Below are 14915 nucleotides of genomic sequence, written 5' to 3'. Positions count from 1 at the left end.
GACTACAACAGTTCTTGTCATTTGGGCATCTTGGAGTTGAAATTCACCTTTTCTTTAGGCATGATTTGGTGAGGCTGGGATTGTGCTGGAAGTGTCCAAAGCCAGATTGGATAGGAAAGGTGGAAGGTGTCCCTGCCCATGGCATGGGGTGAAATGAGATGAGTTTTAAAGTCCTTCCCAACCCAAAGCATTCCATGCTTTTATTTAGTGCTCTCACCTGCTGTCTGGAGCTGGAGAGCAGCTCCTGGTTTATGACTCCCCATCACACTCTGGTGTTCTGGGGTGTGTCCAGGCCTTTGATTTGTGCTCTGAGGGAAATAGTTGACAAAAAATGCATTACACAATTCCAGTAACTGATGGAAGTAGGAAGGGAGCCTAAGTTCAGCTTTAATAGGATAGAAATCATTAACAATTTCCATTTCCGTGGACATCTCAAACACCTCAGTTCTTCCCAAAATTCTGCACTTAAAACCTATTTTTTTCTTAAACATTCTTAATCCTCTTTAAAATACCAGTGTGGAAGAGGTACTGTGGGGAACCCCTACCTACTCTCTGTGGCTGGGAATGACTGTGGAGCCCTTGGCTCTGTGTCACCAGTGCTGGGGCTCAGTGGGAAGGTGTTTGGTGGCTTCCACCCCACACCTGGGACAGGCATCACAAAACTGACCCCAAATCCACATGGACTGGGCACACTGGTGGCTCCAGTGGCATTGGTCCATCCCTGTCCCAGCAGCTGAGCTGCCATGGAAGTGACCAGTGCCAGCTGCCAAATGAATTCTGGTGGAAAACAAATCCTCTGCTTCTTCTCCCTTATCTCTGCAGAACTGGAGAGTTTCACTGCAGAGCTGTCTGTTTCATTAATTGGAACATTTTCCTCCTCTTCAAACACATTCCGTGGCATTTCCCGGCTCTGATGAGCGCTTCCCTGCAGTTATCCCGCTTTTTGTCCTTGTGAATTTTTTATTTAACCTCCCAGACTACAAAACAGCCATCAAGGCTCGGTGCTTTCCTGCAAAGCAGTCACAGACAGCCCTCTAAGCTTTCATCATGTTTGCAGCAGCCAGCCTGGGAGCAGGGATTTGGGATAGAACCACATTCCCAGTCTCTCACTCTGGAGCGAGGAGCTCCAGTGACTGAGCACTTTTTCCCAGCCTCTCCATGTGCTTGGGGACCTCCTGAGAGGCGAGATAGGAGGTGGACTCTGCTTATTTTTACTTTTTCTTTCTTTTTTTTTTTTTTTTTGCTATCCCTAGAGACTGGGACAAAAATATTTTTCCCATATGTAAAAGCAAGATGCTGTATGGAGGCTCCTCTTTTGCTCCCTTTTCTTTGAGGGAGAAAGTCTGGGATGATGGGAAAAGCCCTTCCCAGATGTGAGGGATCCATAGGTTGTATCCCTTGTGTTGAGCCTGTGTCTTCTCCCAGGTGCTGGAATTTTCCACACCAATTCCCTTTCCCTCTATTCTAACTCCAGCATTCTTGAAAATAATTTTTCTCAAGAAATGCTACAGACACACCAAGTTAATTGGAGTCATTAACTTGTTTCCATTACTCCTTTCTGCCTAGGAAACTCTTTTTTTAGGATGATTTTGGAGTTAGAAGAAAGAACTGGAAGCTAGGGAACATGTGGAACCACTTCACAGGAACACCGGATTTTGAGAGCTTGCATTTTTATTTACATCTTCTGGACCATGTCTGACTTGAAAGTAAACAAGTTCAATCCAAGACTAGATTTATCCCTGAAAATATGTGGAGACTTGTCTAAAAACTGCTTTTGGGATTAAGAACTTCCTTTACTGCAGTCGGGGAACACATTTACAATGGGGAAGTTATTGCTTAACTGGCAAATTCTGTAAAAGCCCCCTGGAAATGCAGTTGGGTTGGGTGCAAAATAACCTGAAATTTTACTTTATAAAAGAAGGAAAAGGCAAAGCTGGCTGAGAATTTGGCAGATCATAAGGTGGAGGTGCAAGTGTCCAAGGCCAGGTTGGATGGGACTTGGAACAACTTGGGATAGTGGAAGATGTCCCTGTCCATGGCAGTGGAATGGGATGAGCTTTGAGGTGTTTGGTGCCAAGAGGACAGTGCCAGACTCTTTCCAGCAGTGCCCAACAACAGGGTGAGGATCAATGGCCACAAACTAAACCATGTGGAATTCCAGCTCTTCCCATGGAGGGAAGGGTGGACTGCCCAGGGAGGGTGTGGATGGAGACATCCCAGACCCACCTGGATGCATTCCTGTGTCACTGCTGTGGCAGAGGGCTGGACTGGGTGATCTCCAGACATCCCTTCCCACCCCAACCATTCCGGAATTCTGTCCCTTCCAACCCAAACCATTCCACGATCCTACAAACGGGTGCTCAAATCAGCATCGCCGAAAGCGCGGCCGTGGAGCTGATGACAAAATCCTTGGATTTTGTGGACAATCAGCACATCCTTTCCCTGGAAATGACCCTCTCCTTTTCCATGCCTTGCAGACACGATGAGGCGGGTGGTACGACAGAGCAAATTCCGGCACGTCTTCGGGCAGGCGGTGAAGAACGACCAGTGCTACGATGACATCCGCGTGTCCCGCGTCACCTGGGACAGCTCCTTCTGCGCCGTCAACCCCCGCTTCGTGGCCATCATCGTGGATGCCAGCGGTGGGGGAGCCTTCCTGGTGCTGCCTCTGCACAAGGTAAGTGCTGCTGGGAGGTTTCTTCACTCCCTGCTCAGGCTGTGCTGTCATGCCAGCGTTTCTTTGGGAATAATCAAGGCTGGGAAGTGTCGGCTGTGGTGACAGCGGCTGCTCGGTGGTGCCATGTATGAATGTGTTTAGTGTCTGTAATCAGTCTGATGCTTCCTGTGCATTAAACACAACAAACAAGCTGTTTGCTTGACTCATCTGAGCTCATTCTGGCAGAACTTTGCACGTAGAATTGTATTTTAGAAGCCTCTGTGTGATCAAGTCAGGTTTTTGTACCGCCAGGGATTCAGCTTTTTTTTGTCACTTTGCTCAGGAACCACCTGAATCCAACTGCTACTTTCAGAGTTAAACCAGGAACCATCTGAGCCCAACTGCTCCTTGAGAGTTAAACCTGGAACTCTCTGAATCCAGCTGCTCCTTGCAGAATTCATTCAGGAATGCACCTGAACCTAATTGCTCCTTGCAGCCCCACATTAGAGGGATGAAAAGGAATGAGCTGGTTCCAAGAAGGGCATTCCTGTTGTCCCTGGTCCTGCATTGAAAAGTCACATCCATCTTCCGAAAGAGATTCTTTTCATCTCTTTCTGATTCCTAACCAGCAAATTCTTGTGATCAAAAATCTTTTTTTACAACATTCTTTTCTCTGTGACCCTCAAACTGCTCTCTTAAGCCTGTGGTTAAGTTGTCCTCAGTCTGTCATCAGTCCTGAGCTGCTTTCCCAGCTCCACTTCCAGATCTGCCCTGTGGAATACAGAATTAGTGCCCAGGATTGGGCACAACTTCCCACCCGGCCAGGGCAGAGCAGAGGCAGCGAGGTCTCCATCGTGTTCAGAAAAGCCAAACCCCAACCTCCCAAAATAGCTCAGTTTGCTGCTGTGATGAGCAGCCCTTCCCTGCTTAGGGCTCATCCTCAGGCCACGTGTCCTCCTCCTGCCTGGACCATGTGTGGTGGCACAGCCCTGGATTAGGAATTCCTCCTTCAGCTGCATCACAGCACAGATGCCAATGGCAGGGATGTGCATCCCTCTTTTCCTCTCTTATATCCCAATGTTTGGAGCACAGATCTGATGAGGGAGATTAGGGGCTTAGCCTGGGGAAAAGGAGGCTCAGGGGGGACCTTCAGGTGGGGATAGGCTCTGATCCCAGGGAACAAGGGACAGACCCAGAAGGAATGGCTTCAAGTTGTGCAAAGGGAGGCTTAGATTGGATATTGTGGAAAATTTCTTCATGGAATAGGTTGTCAGGCATTGGAACAGGCTGTCCTGAGCAGTGATGGAGTCCCCATCCCTCGAGGGATTTAAAAGCCTTGTGGATGTGGCACTTGGGGACATGATGGCCTTGGCAGTGCTGGGGGAACAGTTGGACTCAATGGTCTCAAGAGGGCTTTTCCAACATCAGTGATTCCATAATTCTGTGTTTTCTCAGTCCCTGGCAGAAATTCCTGCTAATTCTGAGTGCCCTTTTGCGTTTTTAGTACCATCTTTGGTGTTATTTTCACATCCATTCTGTTCTTCCTCCCACCCTCTATTTATCACTGCCTTGGTGCCCTCAGCTCCATTCCTGCCTTCCACAACCATTTAATATCCACATCTGAGGAGGTTCCATGGGAAGCTGGAGGAGCTGTGTCCCTCACCCCCAGCCTGACACGTTCTTTTGCAATGCAGTGCTTTTCTGGCTCTGCTCTAACCAGTTCCTGTGTTCCGCATTTATTTTTATAGCCTGGGCTGATGAAATTGTTCCTTCAGTTCCTTCAACACCCTAAATAACATTTGGATTTCTCTTTGAGCTCGTTTAGCAGAGATACTTATTAAGCTCCCCGCAGCAAAATCCTTGTTGTTATATTCAAGGAAAAAAAAAAAATAAGAGCAATTTTCCTTTTAGCCCAGGGTTTGGGCTGGTTTTAAAACTGAGCCATAAAAATACACTTGCTGCATTTCTGCAGGGGAAATGTCCCATAATAACATCGTGGCTGCTCAAACCCAGCGTTTTGCGGCTCACTGGGAATTACCTGCAATGTGGCTGACCCTCGGTGCGGGGTGAGCACAGAAAAGGGCACATTTTACTCCTTTCAATGTGCTTTTTCTTGCCGATTTTCATTGCCATTACAGGCTTTTGTTACGGCTGGGGTTTGTCGCTGCCGAGCCGGTGGCTCCCGGTGCTGGGCGGGAGCTCTGGGGGTGTTTTTGGGGCAGGATGAACCCGCCGGGACCCCGCTGCCCGCACCCATGTGCTCGGTACCGGAGCGGGGGGAGCGGACACCGGAGGGCGGGGAAGCCCCGCCCCCTCCGCCTCAAGCCCCGCCCTTCGGCGCGCGCGCACCCGCGCTCGCCGCAGCGGCACTGCGGCGGCCGCGGCTTTTTACCTTATATGGTCATGGCAGCGCTCGCGGCCGCCGCGCTGATTGGCGGGGGCGGGGGCGCGGCGCGGCAAGTGCGCGGGAATTAACCCGTGCGCGGGAATTCGTTAACCCGTGTGTGTGTGTGAGTGTGAGTGTGTGTGAATTCATTAACCCGTGTGTGTGTGTATGCATGCGCGGGAGTTCATTAACCCGTGTGTGTGTATGCGGGAGTTCATTAACCCGTGTGTGTGTGTGCGGGATTTAACCCGTGCGCGGGAATTCATTAACCCTGTGTGCGGTAATTAACCCGTGTGCAGGAATTCATTAACCCGTGTGTGTGTGTGTGTGTGTGTGTGTGTGTGTGTGTGTGTGTGCGGGAATTAACCCGTGCGCGGGAATTCATTAACCCTGTGTGCGGGAATTAACCCGTGCGCGGGAATTCATTAACCCTGTGTGCGGTAATTAACCCGTGCGTGGGAATTCATTAACCCTGTGTGCGGGAATTAACCCGTGCGTGGGAATTCATTAACCCGCGTGTGTGTTAACCTGAGCGCGGAGGAATTCATTAACCCTGTGTGCGGTAATTAACCCGTGCGTTCGGGAATTCATTAACCCCCGTGTGTGCCGTAATTAACCCCTGTGCACCCACATCCCCAGCCCCCACGTGGTGCTGAGATTCTCTCCGCCCTCCACCATCCCCTTTCCATGCCCGCAGCTCCCGGAGCAGCCGCAGCCGGTGCGGCCGGGCCGGCTTTGCTGGCTGTGGAAATGCTTTGTCTGAACTTCCTGTTTTCTTGCACGCACATGTGCAGGGGCTTTGCCAGGAACTCGCCATTCCCATGCTCCGGCAGGAGCTGCTGAGCATCAAGACAATTTAATTCCCACAGGTGGTTTGGTCTGCAGGGTTGGCCTCTGTTGGAATGGGCCGCATAGTTTGGAAAAGCTGTAATTCCTCTCGGTCAGGGTTGTGTAGGTGATAAGAGCAGGGTAATCAGCATCAACTCTGCTCAGCAGGGAAAGAACTGGAAACTTCCCTGCTTGTTGAGTTGGTTTTCTCTGAGGTTTATCCCAGAGAAAGCTCTGGGTACACAGGGAACGTACCAGATAAAAATTCTCTGGGTTTCCTGATATGTTGGGTAGGATGACTTGGAAACACCTGGATTCAGGAGGTGATTCTGGTGCTGGATCTATGCTCCAACATACATGGAGAAAAATTTCTTTTTTGCCCCCTCCTCAAAAACTCTTTGCACTTTTTATCTGCACAGAAAAACCTGCTCTGAATGTTCCTTTTTGTTTGAGTTCATGCAGAAAGATCCGTTCAGCCACGAGTTGTGTTACATAAGGCCTTTACCAGAGGTTTATTCAGTCCCTTTTGGATATAGCTTTTATTAGATTTTTCCATTTTCCTGATCCCTTCCTGCACCCCCTTCACACCAGCAGCATTCCTGCAGGATCTGGAATCAGATGGTGCCCTGAGAGGCAATTAACATGTGGGTGGGGGCGTGCACACCTCGGGAATGATCTTCTCCAAGGAATATGTTGTTCTGCAAGTGACAGGTCTTGGTGTTCATCCATGGCATATGAGAGCTGTTAAGCAGCTCATCCCAATTCCAATTCCATCAGGAAGGATTTGAGGGAAAAAAAAATCATCCTTTTCTGAACTGGTGTGTAAAATAAAATCAGGAGGCTTTTGCTGTGATGGGTTTATTCAGCCTTTCCAGTCATTTTAGGGGGAGTATGATGGATTTTGTCCTTTTATTTCACCCTGGATTTTTCTCTATAAAAAGAAGTTTATATTTATCACTGCCAGCTTGATTCCAATGGATCATCAGGTTCCAATGTAGTAGGGGAGAGAGGGCAGCAGAGGGGCTAATGGATCTCATTCCTTCAGGGGAAAAACCCAGCAAACTCCATCCCCTATGTTACAGTCAGAGGTCTGTACAAGTATCTGCAATTTTAAGGTTCTGTCCAGTAATGAAAATGGAAGTTGTGCTGGGGATCACCTGTTCCCAGCTGGTTGGGATGATCCCTGTGGATCCCTGTGGATCCCTTCTCCTTGGACAGCAGCAGGGTTTTACCACTTTATCCAGAGCCCTCAGCCTCTGGGATACCCACTGGCTTTCCTGCAGTTGGGAAGAAGCAGGGGGATGAACTGCTTTGGAAATCATGTTTTAGAAAGGAAAAAAAACAGTGACTCTGTCCCTTTTTAATTGTAATGTCATTTCTGGGACAGATATCCATGGAAATGCTGGAGCTGTGCTGCACTTCCAGCTCTGAGTGATGGGATTTTGCAGGTTGGGTTGGCTGTGAGGACTGTTTGTGTTGAGTTTTTTTTTTTTAATTCCTTTTTAAAGCCATTCTGTGGCAGCCTGGGATGCAACCATAGAATCATGGAATCCTTCAGGTTGGGAAAAAACCTCCAAGCTCATCAAGTCCAACCTTTGACCGAATGCCCCCATTCCCACTAAACCACATCACAAAATAACTCAGTTCTTGTGTTTTAACATTTCCAGGGATGGTGACTCCCCCACTTTCCTGGGGAGTCTCTTCCAGTGGAGAAAATTTCTCCAATATCCAATGTCACAGCCCTGCAGCTGCCGAGGTGACAAGGAGAACGGGAGCACTGCTGAGGGGTTCTTGGAGAGCACAGTGGTGTCTTTTTGCCTGATTTTCCAGAGGATCTTTAGGGAATTACACTTCCTAATCTTCCAGATTAGTTCTGGATGCCTGGATTAGGGTGGTTGTTGGGCATGGGCAGGAGCTTCCATTTCAGCCCAGTTTTCTCCCAGTTGCCTCCTCCAGGCCCAGCTGCTGCAGCCAGAGATGGAAGTGCTCAGAAATTCAATTTCCCTGGATGAAATTTCGGAGGTTTTTTGTAGGGAAAAATCTACAATTTAAAGAAAAGAAGAGTATTTTCTCTAGCAGAGAAAAGGTGCAGTCGGTTGGGGTTTCAAACTTTGCAGTTGTGACCTGATTTCCTTCCTCAAACTTGTGCAGAGTGAGGGGGGAGCTGCTTTGGCTTGTGCAACTCGATGCCACTTCCCTAATTTAAATGGAGATTTCAAGGAGCACAGCCATGGGCTGGGGAAGCAGCTGTTCTCCCTGATATTTTTACCATAATCCATGAGCTGTTTCCTGCCACCAAATGCCCTTTTCTGGCAGAGGAACGATCACAAGACACTCAAATTAATTCATAGAACTCCCACTTTTAGGAACAGTTTTCTTGTGTTGCTTATCCATCCCTTTTGGATTTAATTATATATTTTTTTCTTCTCATCTGTCACTTTTTTTTCTGATCTGGGTTTAATATTTCTGATGATTTAACATTTTTTTTTCTGATCTGGAATACATGAAATACTTAATTTAATAATTAAAATTAATTTAATAAGGCAAATTCGCCCCTTGCTGAAACAACTGAATTTTGAGTGTGTGTTCAGTCAACAACAACTTTATTAAAAATCCTCAAATTCACCTTTTGGACCAACACTTTAAAAAATACCACTCCAGATTTCAAAAGTTATCAGGAATGTGTCGAAACACAGCCCCAGTGGATTATGAGAAGGATTGAATTTCTTGAAGTTAATTTTAAGCTGTGTATCAGCACTTGAGATTTATTTAAAATCCTCTCCTAATTATAAGATTACATTTTACAAATAAATAAATAAATAAATCCCCAAACCTGGGAGCATTAGAGTAGCATGGAAACACACCCAGCTGCCAAACCTCGTGGTGTTCTGGAATTGGAAAAGAATTGTGTTGAAAACCATGGGATTTGGTGATTTTTTTTTTTTTTTTTTGCACCCTGGTGGGGTTTTACAACCCTACTGCAGCTTTCCTGGGTTTTCCCTTTTGCCAAATCCTCTAAAATACTGATTTTTCAAGTTTTTCTGAGCAGGGTACAAAGCTGGGGATTGGGGTTCCCTCCAGGGTGGGGGAAACGCTGGCGGGAGGAGGAATCTGGTGGATGGAATTTGCAAAAGCGATGCTGAGAGATGCTAAAAAAACCCATCCCCGAGTTCACAGGTGCCCATCACGATGAGGTGCCCATCACCCCGGGGTGGTGCCGTGGGTGGCTGTCCTGTGCTGTCCCCACCGTGCCTTGGGAGGGTCTCTGGTGGAGGTGTTGGTGACGAGGGGCGGATGCGGCGCCTTCGGGGCCGTGGCTCAGGAAAGCACCGTGGTTTCCTCTGCTCTGCTGAGGCTCTTTGGTGCCTCTGACCACAAGGCTGGAGCTTCTCTCGAAGGGCTGGGGCTCCTGCTCGCCCCACTGGGGCCTCCAGCAGCATCTTTATGTCCTTATTTAGGCTCGTTTTTGGTGGTTGATGCTCATTTTTGTACGTGCCCAGAGGTGGCCAAGGAAGGACCTGATGTGGCGCTCGGGGTGACAAGGTGGGGGTTGGTGACAGGTTGGATGATTTTGAGGATCTTTCCATGCTGGATGATTCTGGGATTATTCCTGGAGCCTGATGAGCACCAGAGTCTCTCCTCTCATGTGAAGATGTTGATGCCCCTGGGCTCTTCCTCTGCCATATCCCAGGGAGCTGCAGTGTGGGACATCTCCTGCTCTGTTTTGTCCTGTTTTCCTTGGTTAGATAATTCTTTGTGGATAAAAAAACCTTGAGGTTGCTGCCTCTCCCACACTGCTGTTAAATAACATCTCCTTTCCCTGTCCTGCCTGTCTGTTCCCTGTTGGAAACGGGGTTTGGTGTCACTGTCCTGGTGCAGGCAGGGACTGGGGGATGTTTGTAGGGGAATTCTGCCCCTCTGCCCTGCTCAGGTGAGACCCCACCTGCACAGCTGCCTCCAGCTCTGGGATCCCAGCACAGGAAGGACATGGAAGTGTTGGAGAGAGTCCAAAGGAGGCCATGGAGATGCTCTGAGGGCTGGAACCAGGCTGGGAGAGCTGGGGGTGTTCACTTGGAGAAGAAAAGGCTCCAGGGACACCTCAGAGCCCCTTCCAGTGCCTAAAGGAGCTCCGGGAGAGCTGGAGAGGGACTGGGGACAAGGATGGGGTGACAGGACACAGGGAATGGCTGTAAGATAAAAGAGGGTGGATTTAGATGGGACACTGGGAAGAAATTCCTGACTATGAAGGTGGGGAGGCCCTGGCAGAGGTTTCCCAGAGAAGCTGAGGCTGCCCCTGGATCCCTGGAAGTGTCCAAGGCCAGGCTGGATGGGGCTTGGAGCAACCTGGGATAGTGGGAGGTGTCTGCCCATGACAGGGGGTGGCCCTGGATGATCTTTAAGGTCCTTCCAACCCATTCCATAATTCTGGAAGCTCTTTATGGAAGTGCAGGGTCCTGGTTTAAGAGCTGAGCTCTGTCCCAGGTGTGGGAAGCAGCTCCTGGGTGTCACTGCTGTCACAGGCTCTTGGCTGCTCCTGCTCAGGCTGTGCAGGTTCATCATGATCAAAACTGAAAGGTGAAGTTTGGGGTTTAATTTGCTCAAATTGATTTTTTTTTTTTTGCCTCCCCACAGTAATAAATGACTGTAAAAGCCCAAAACTGAACTGACAAGTGCTCGTGCAGCCTGGAAAAAATTACCAGGGGCTCCTCCTGGAGGATCCCACTGATTCCTGCCAGGCAGCCAGAACAGGCTGTCCCTGACATTTTACATTATTATTCCTATTTTTCCTTTTTGGTTCAGGCCTCTATTTGTCTGTGGCCTGTCATGTGCCTTCTGCAGTTGGTGTGCTCTGCATGGTTCTCCTTTTAATTGGGTAAATTAAAATGGATGAATTCTACATGGCAGTTGGGTGTATTAATTTTTTAAATCCTATTTCACATTATGGCATCCAAGAGGGATTACACAGGCTTTAATTTTTGAATGGCAGGTTTATGGCTTTTCTTCTACAACTCTTCCCCTTTTAATAATTCCAAAAGCAGCTGAATCACTGAGACTTTTTTTAATTTTGAAGCCTAAGTTTGTCCATTGAGGAGCTCGTGGGATCTTTTGGGATCAAGATCTTGTTTTGCTGTTTGTTGAGGGCTCCTCAAAAGCCAATGTCCAGCATTATTCTGGTTATCAGCCTTGAATAGGAGCAGCCTCCCACATGGAGCAGGGTGGGAGGCATAAATTAAAGAATGTCACCTCCAAGGTTGGGGAATGTTACCATCCAATGGCACAAGTGACATTCCAACCATTTCTTCTGCTGTGTTTGAACACAAAAGAAGATGACCCCATCCCAGACCTGTCTCTTCTCCCATCACTCATCCTGAAAAGGTCATTCCCTGGAAACAAAACCCCCTGGGGCAGGAGCAGGGGTGTGGCTGTGCAAATGGAGGAGTCTCCTCCTCACCCTGCTGCTTCTTCTGTGCATCTTCAGGATTGTAAATATTGCTTCCCTTGTGTGCAAGGCCTGGCCAAGATAGAGAAGGGTGATGAGAGTGATTTTCCTTTTCCTTCTCCTTTGTGGAATCAGCTATTTCAGGGGGGATCAGTTGCTTCAGGATCTTCAGGAGCTTCTCAGACCCAGGGGCAGAATTGGTGTCTCAGCATTAGCTGGGTTGGCATCACTGGATTTGTCCCAGTTCAGGTTTAAGTAGCTTGTTAGCTCTGTTTTTTGGAAATGTTATCCCTGTAGGGAGCTTGGCATTGGTGGCCTCAGTCCTCTGGCCATGGAGAGATAGATGTGCTTCAGGTGTGACTGTCACAGTCCACCTTGGCAACATTTATTCCTCCAAACAATATTTTCCTCTGCACAACTACATCCTAAAATCTTGCCATCCAAGCAAATCCTTCTGTTTTAAGAAACCAGGGAGAGCTGGTAAATTCAGTGACCAGCAATTCCCTCCAGTGACATTTTTAGCTTGGTTTTCTTCAGCTGTCTCTGTTGGGAAGCACAGATTCATCTGAGCTTTGCTCTTCCCAGAAGGTTGGGATGGACAAAGGGCTGGTGTGGCAGCAGGTGCTGAGCTGTGGGATCACAGCCCTGCTGTGCTGGATCTCTGAACCCTTTCCTTGCTCCCTGGGCAGTTCCCAGCTCGATGATGCTGGGGAAGAGCTGCTGGTCCTTTTCCTGTTCTGATCCACGAGTCCAAATCTCATGGAATTGTGGGTATGAAAGAGCAAACAGAGGGTTGGGAGGCACTTTTCCTTCGAGATTTCACAGCTCTCTTTTCTTCTTCTTCCCTCCAGACAGGCAGGATTGACAAGTCCTACCCCACAGTGTGTGGCCACACGGGGCCGGTGCTGGACATCGATTGGTGTCCCCACAATGACCAGGTCATCGCCAGCGGCTCCGAGGACTGCACTGTCATGGTGAGTGCTCCTTGCGGGCTGCCCTTTGCCCCCTGCTGGAACTCCTGCTCCAAAGCACTCTGGAATTCCTGGAGGTGTCTCCAGGAACCTCCCGTTCCTAAGTGAGGTGAGGGTAGAGTCCAAAATGGTTTGGGTTGGGAGGGGCTTGAAGCTCATCCCATTCCAAGCAGGGACACCTTCCATAGACCAGATTGTTCCAAGCCCTGTCCAGCCTTGTCTTGGACACTCCCAGGGATGGCCAACCTGTGCCAGGGCCTCACCACTCTCACAGGGAAGAATTTCTTCCATTATTCCTTCCCCTGGGCATTTGTTTGGTGTTTGGGAAGAGGAATGAGAGTGCCAGTCTGTGGTGAGGTGTTCTGGTTTGTTGAGCTTTGAGAAGACAGGTGGTTCCTTACCTCAAATATCCCAATGGATGTGGAATTGTGTGTTGGGAATAGGGATGGGAAGGGAATGAGCCCAGCAGCTTCCAGGATTCCTTCAACCCTTGATTTAAGTGAGTCACTTGAAATTTTCCCTTTATCTCCAAGTTTTGAGCAGGTGTCAAAAGGTCTTTTTTTTTTTTTTTTTTTTTTTTTTTTTTTTTTTTTTTTAATAAATAAATAAAAATAATCCCAAATTCTGCACCTGCCAACCTTGGATTGAGAGCTGTTTTAGCTCAGTGATAGCCCAGCCAGGCTCACTCCATGACGGATGTGGAATCCTGTGTATGCAAACACAGCAGAAAAAGTGAAAGAAAATCCTTGGAAGATGAAATAATGCCAAATAACTCCAGAGATCTTTGGCCATATTTAGAAATGCTGTAGGCTGAATGTTATATTGAAATCTTATTATAGATCATGTCAGATAAATTCCTTTGCTTCTGTTCATCGTTAAAATGTTTGGGAGGGGATTCATCCCAAGAGGCTTTTCCTGGGACAGCTCTCGCCTGTGATCTCTCAGTCTTGGAAGCTGCAGCATGTTAACACAACGAGTTATATTTAATATTAAACAAAACAACAACTTCTGTGTCTGCAAGGCTCACTACTGGGCTGGAACTGAGCTTTGGAAGGATGTGGGAATGTTTCTCCAACTGGGATGTAGAAGGGCTGAGCATTGGGAATGTTTCTGAAATGTGAGCATCACTGAAGGCCCAGAGCTGCCTCCTTGGAGGCAAAATAAGTCTGTAATCCAAGTGCAATGAGAAATATGTTGGGAGGCTCCAGAGGGACTGAATTGTGGAGAAAAACTGAACAGGGGTCAGCTACAAGTTGTCCAAATGCTTGTCCAAGTGGATAAACTCTCTCCCTCACACTATCCCAAATCCACACTCTCTCCCTCACACCATCCTGATGTGGACACAAAGTGCAGGAATCTGCACCTCCTGCTGGACTCTGGGGGTTCTCCACACATCCCAAGGTGGGGATGAGCTTCCATCCATCCCTGGAGGCAGCACCCATGAGGGAAGGTGTCAGGGTGGAGCTGCCTGGGGGTCTGCACCTTTGTGGTTGTGTTTGTTGTGACCTGTCTGGAGTGGAAGGGGAAATAGGTGAGTCCTTGCTGTGCTTCCAGGATCAGGGATGGGCAGGGTTTGGAAGATGCTGGGGATTAGCTGGAGGTTTAGAATGGGAAATGATGGATCCCAAATCATTCAGGACAGCTGGGAGCTGCACTGGTGTGCACCCCTGGCTTGGAGTTTTGGGAATGAGCTAATGAGCTCTCCCAGTTTTAATTACTTTTCTAGCCTGGCATGGATAGTTCAGTGTCCTGTTTTCCTTAACAAAGAGTTTGGGTCCTGCTCCCTGAGCATCCTGAAGGGAACAAACCCAGGGAATAAATCCAGGGAGCTTTCCAGGCTGTTCATGGGCTCAGAGCTCTGCTGGGGGGAGACAGGGAAAAGTGATGTGGGGAATTCTGTGGCAATTCCAGCTGCTGGAAAAAAGACCTTGTTCTTAAAGACCATCTGTGCCCTGGCACTTGGGGATTTAGGATCTCACCCTCTGCCACCTGAGATCTCAGCTACATCAGCCAGATATGTATTGAGGGAGAGAATGGGGATTTGGGGTGATATTGAGGGTGAGAACATGGATTTGGATTGATGTGAGGGAGAGAACTCGGATTTGGGATGGTATTGAGGGAAAAAACATGGATTTGAGGTACAAACCACTGTCTCCAGCTGGAGAGGGCTGATTCCCTGCAGCCTTAACTCTGCAGCCCCCGTGTGGCACAAGGAAGCTTCACTTGGCCCTATCCAAAGCCAGAAACATTTTCCTCTAAAGAAATTCCCAGATTTTTACAACACCTGCACATAAACCTTGAACAGGTTTGGTGTTGGGAATACCAAACATTGGAGAGGGGACTGGGAAAGAGGAGAGGACCTGACATCCTTCTCCAAAGGTTTTCTTTAGAGCCCTTGCAAATGCTTTCTGTGGCCTCTTTCCTTGGAAGAATTGTTTCCTTGTGCCAAAAAATGAGGAATTACTTCAATATTCCTGCTTGATGTTGTGCTGAATGGCTCTGATGTACTGCAGGCGTTTTGTTCAGCTGGAAAATGTTTTAGTGGATAAAGATTTGTAGATGGTATCGAGGCCCTTCCTCAGATGTGGAAAATTTCCTTCATCAGAAAGTGGATTTTAAGGAATTTGTGTGGAA

At 48.2% G+C, this 14915-nt stretch overlaps 1 protein-coding gene across 3 annotated transcripts in view; it reads left to right on the top strand.

Moving 5' to 3' along the window:
- The window catches only part of CORO1C (coronin 1C), a 47666-nt gene that overhangs the window by 22753 nt on the left and 9998 nt on the right, over positions 1 to 14915 (top strand). For all 3 annotated transcript variants that reach the window (XM_014875008.2, XM_014875009.2, XM_088176204.1), the window contains exons 2-3: positions 2478 to 2677; positions 12162 to 12284. In XM_014875008.2, coding sequence (XP_014730494.2) covers positions 2478 to 2677; positions 12162 to 12284 — 323 coding nt within the window. The remainder of the gene's footprint in view (positions 1 to 2477; positions 2678 to 12161; positions 12285 to 14915) is intronic.

The sequence above is a fragment of the Sturnus vulgaris genome, chromosome 19 (assembly GCF_052056855.1).
Source record: "Sturnus vulgaris isolate bStuVul1 chromosome 19, bStuVul1.hap1, whole genome shotgun sequence".
Classification (NCBI taxonomy): Eukaryota; Metazoa; Chordata; class Aves; order Passeriformes; family Sturnidae; genus Sturnus; species Sturnus vulgaris.
The sequence above is the reverse complement of the archived record's forward strand: the minus strand, read 5'-3'. Positions and strand labels throughout refer to the sequence as shown.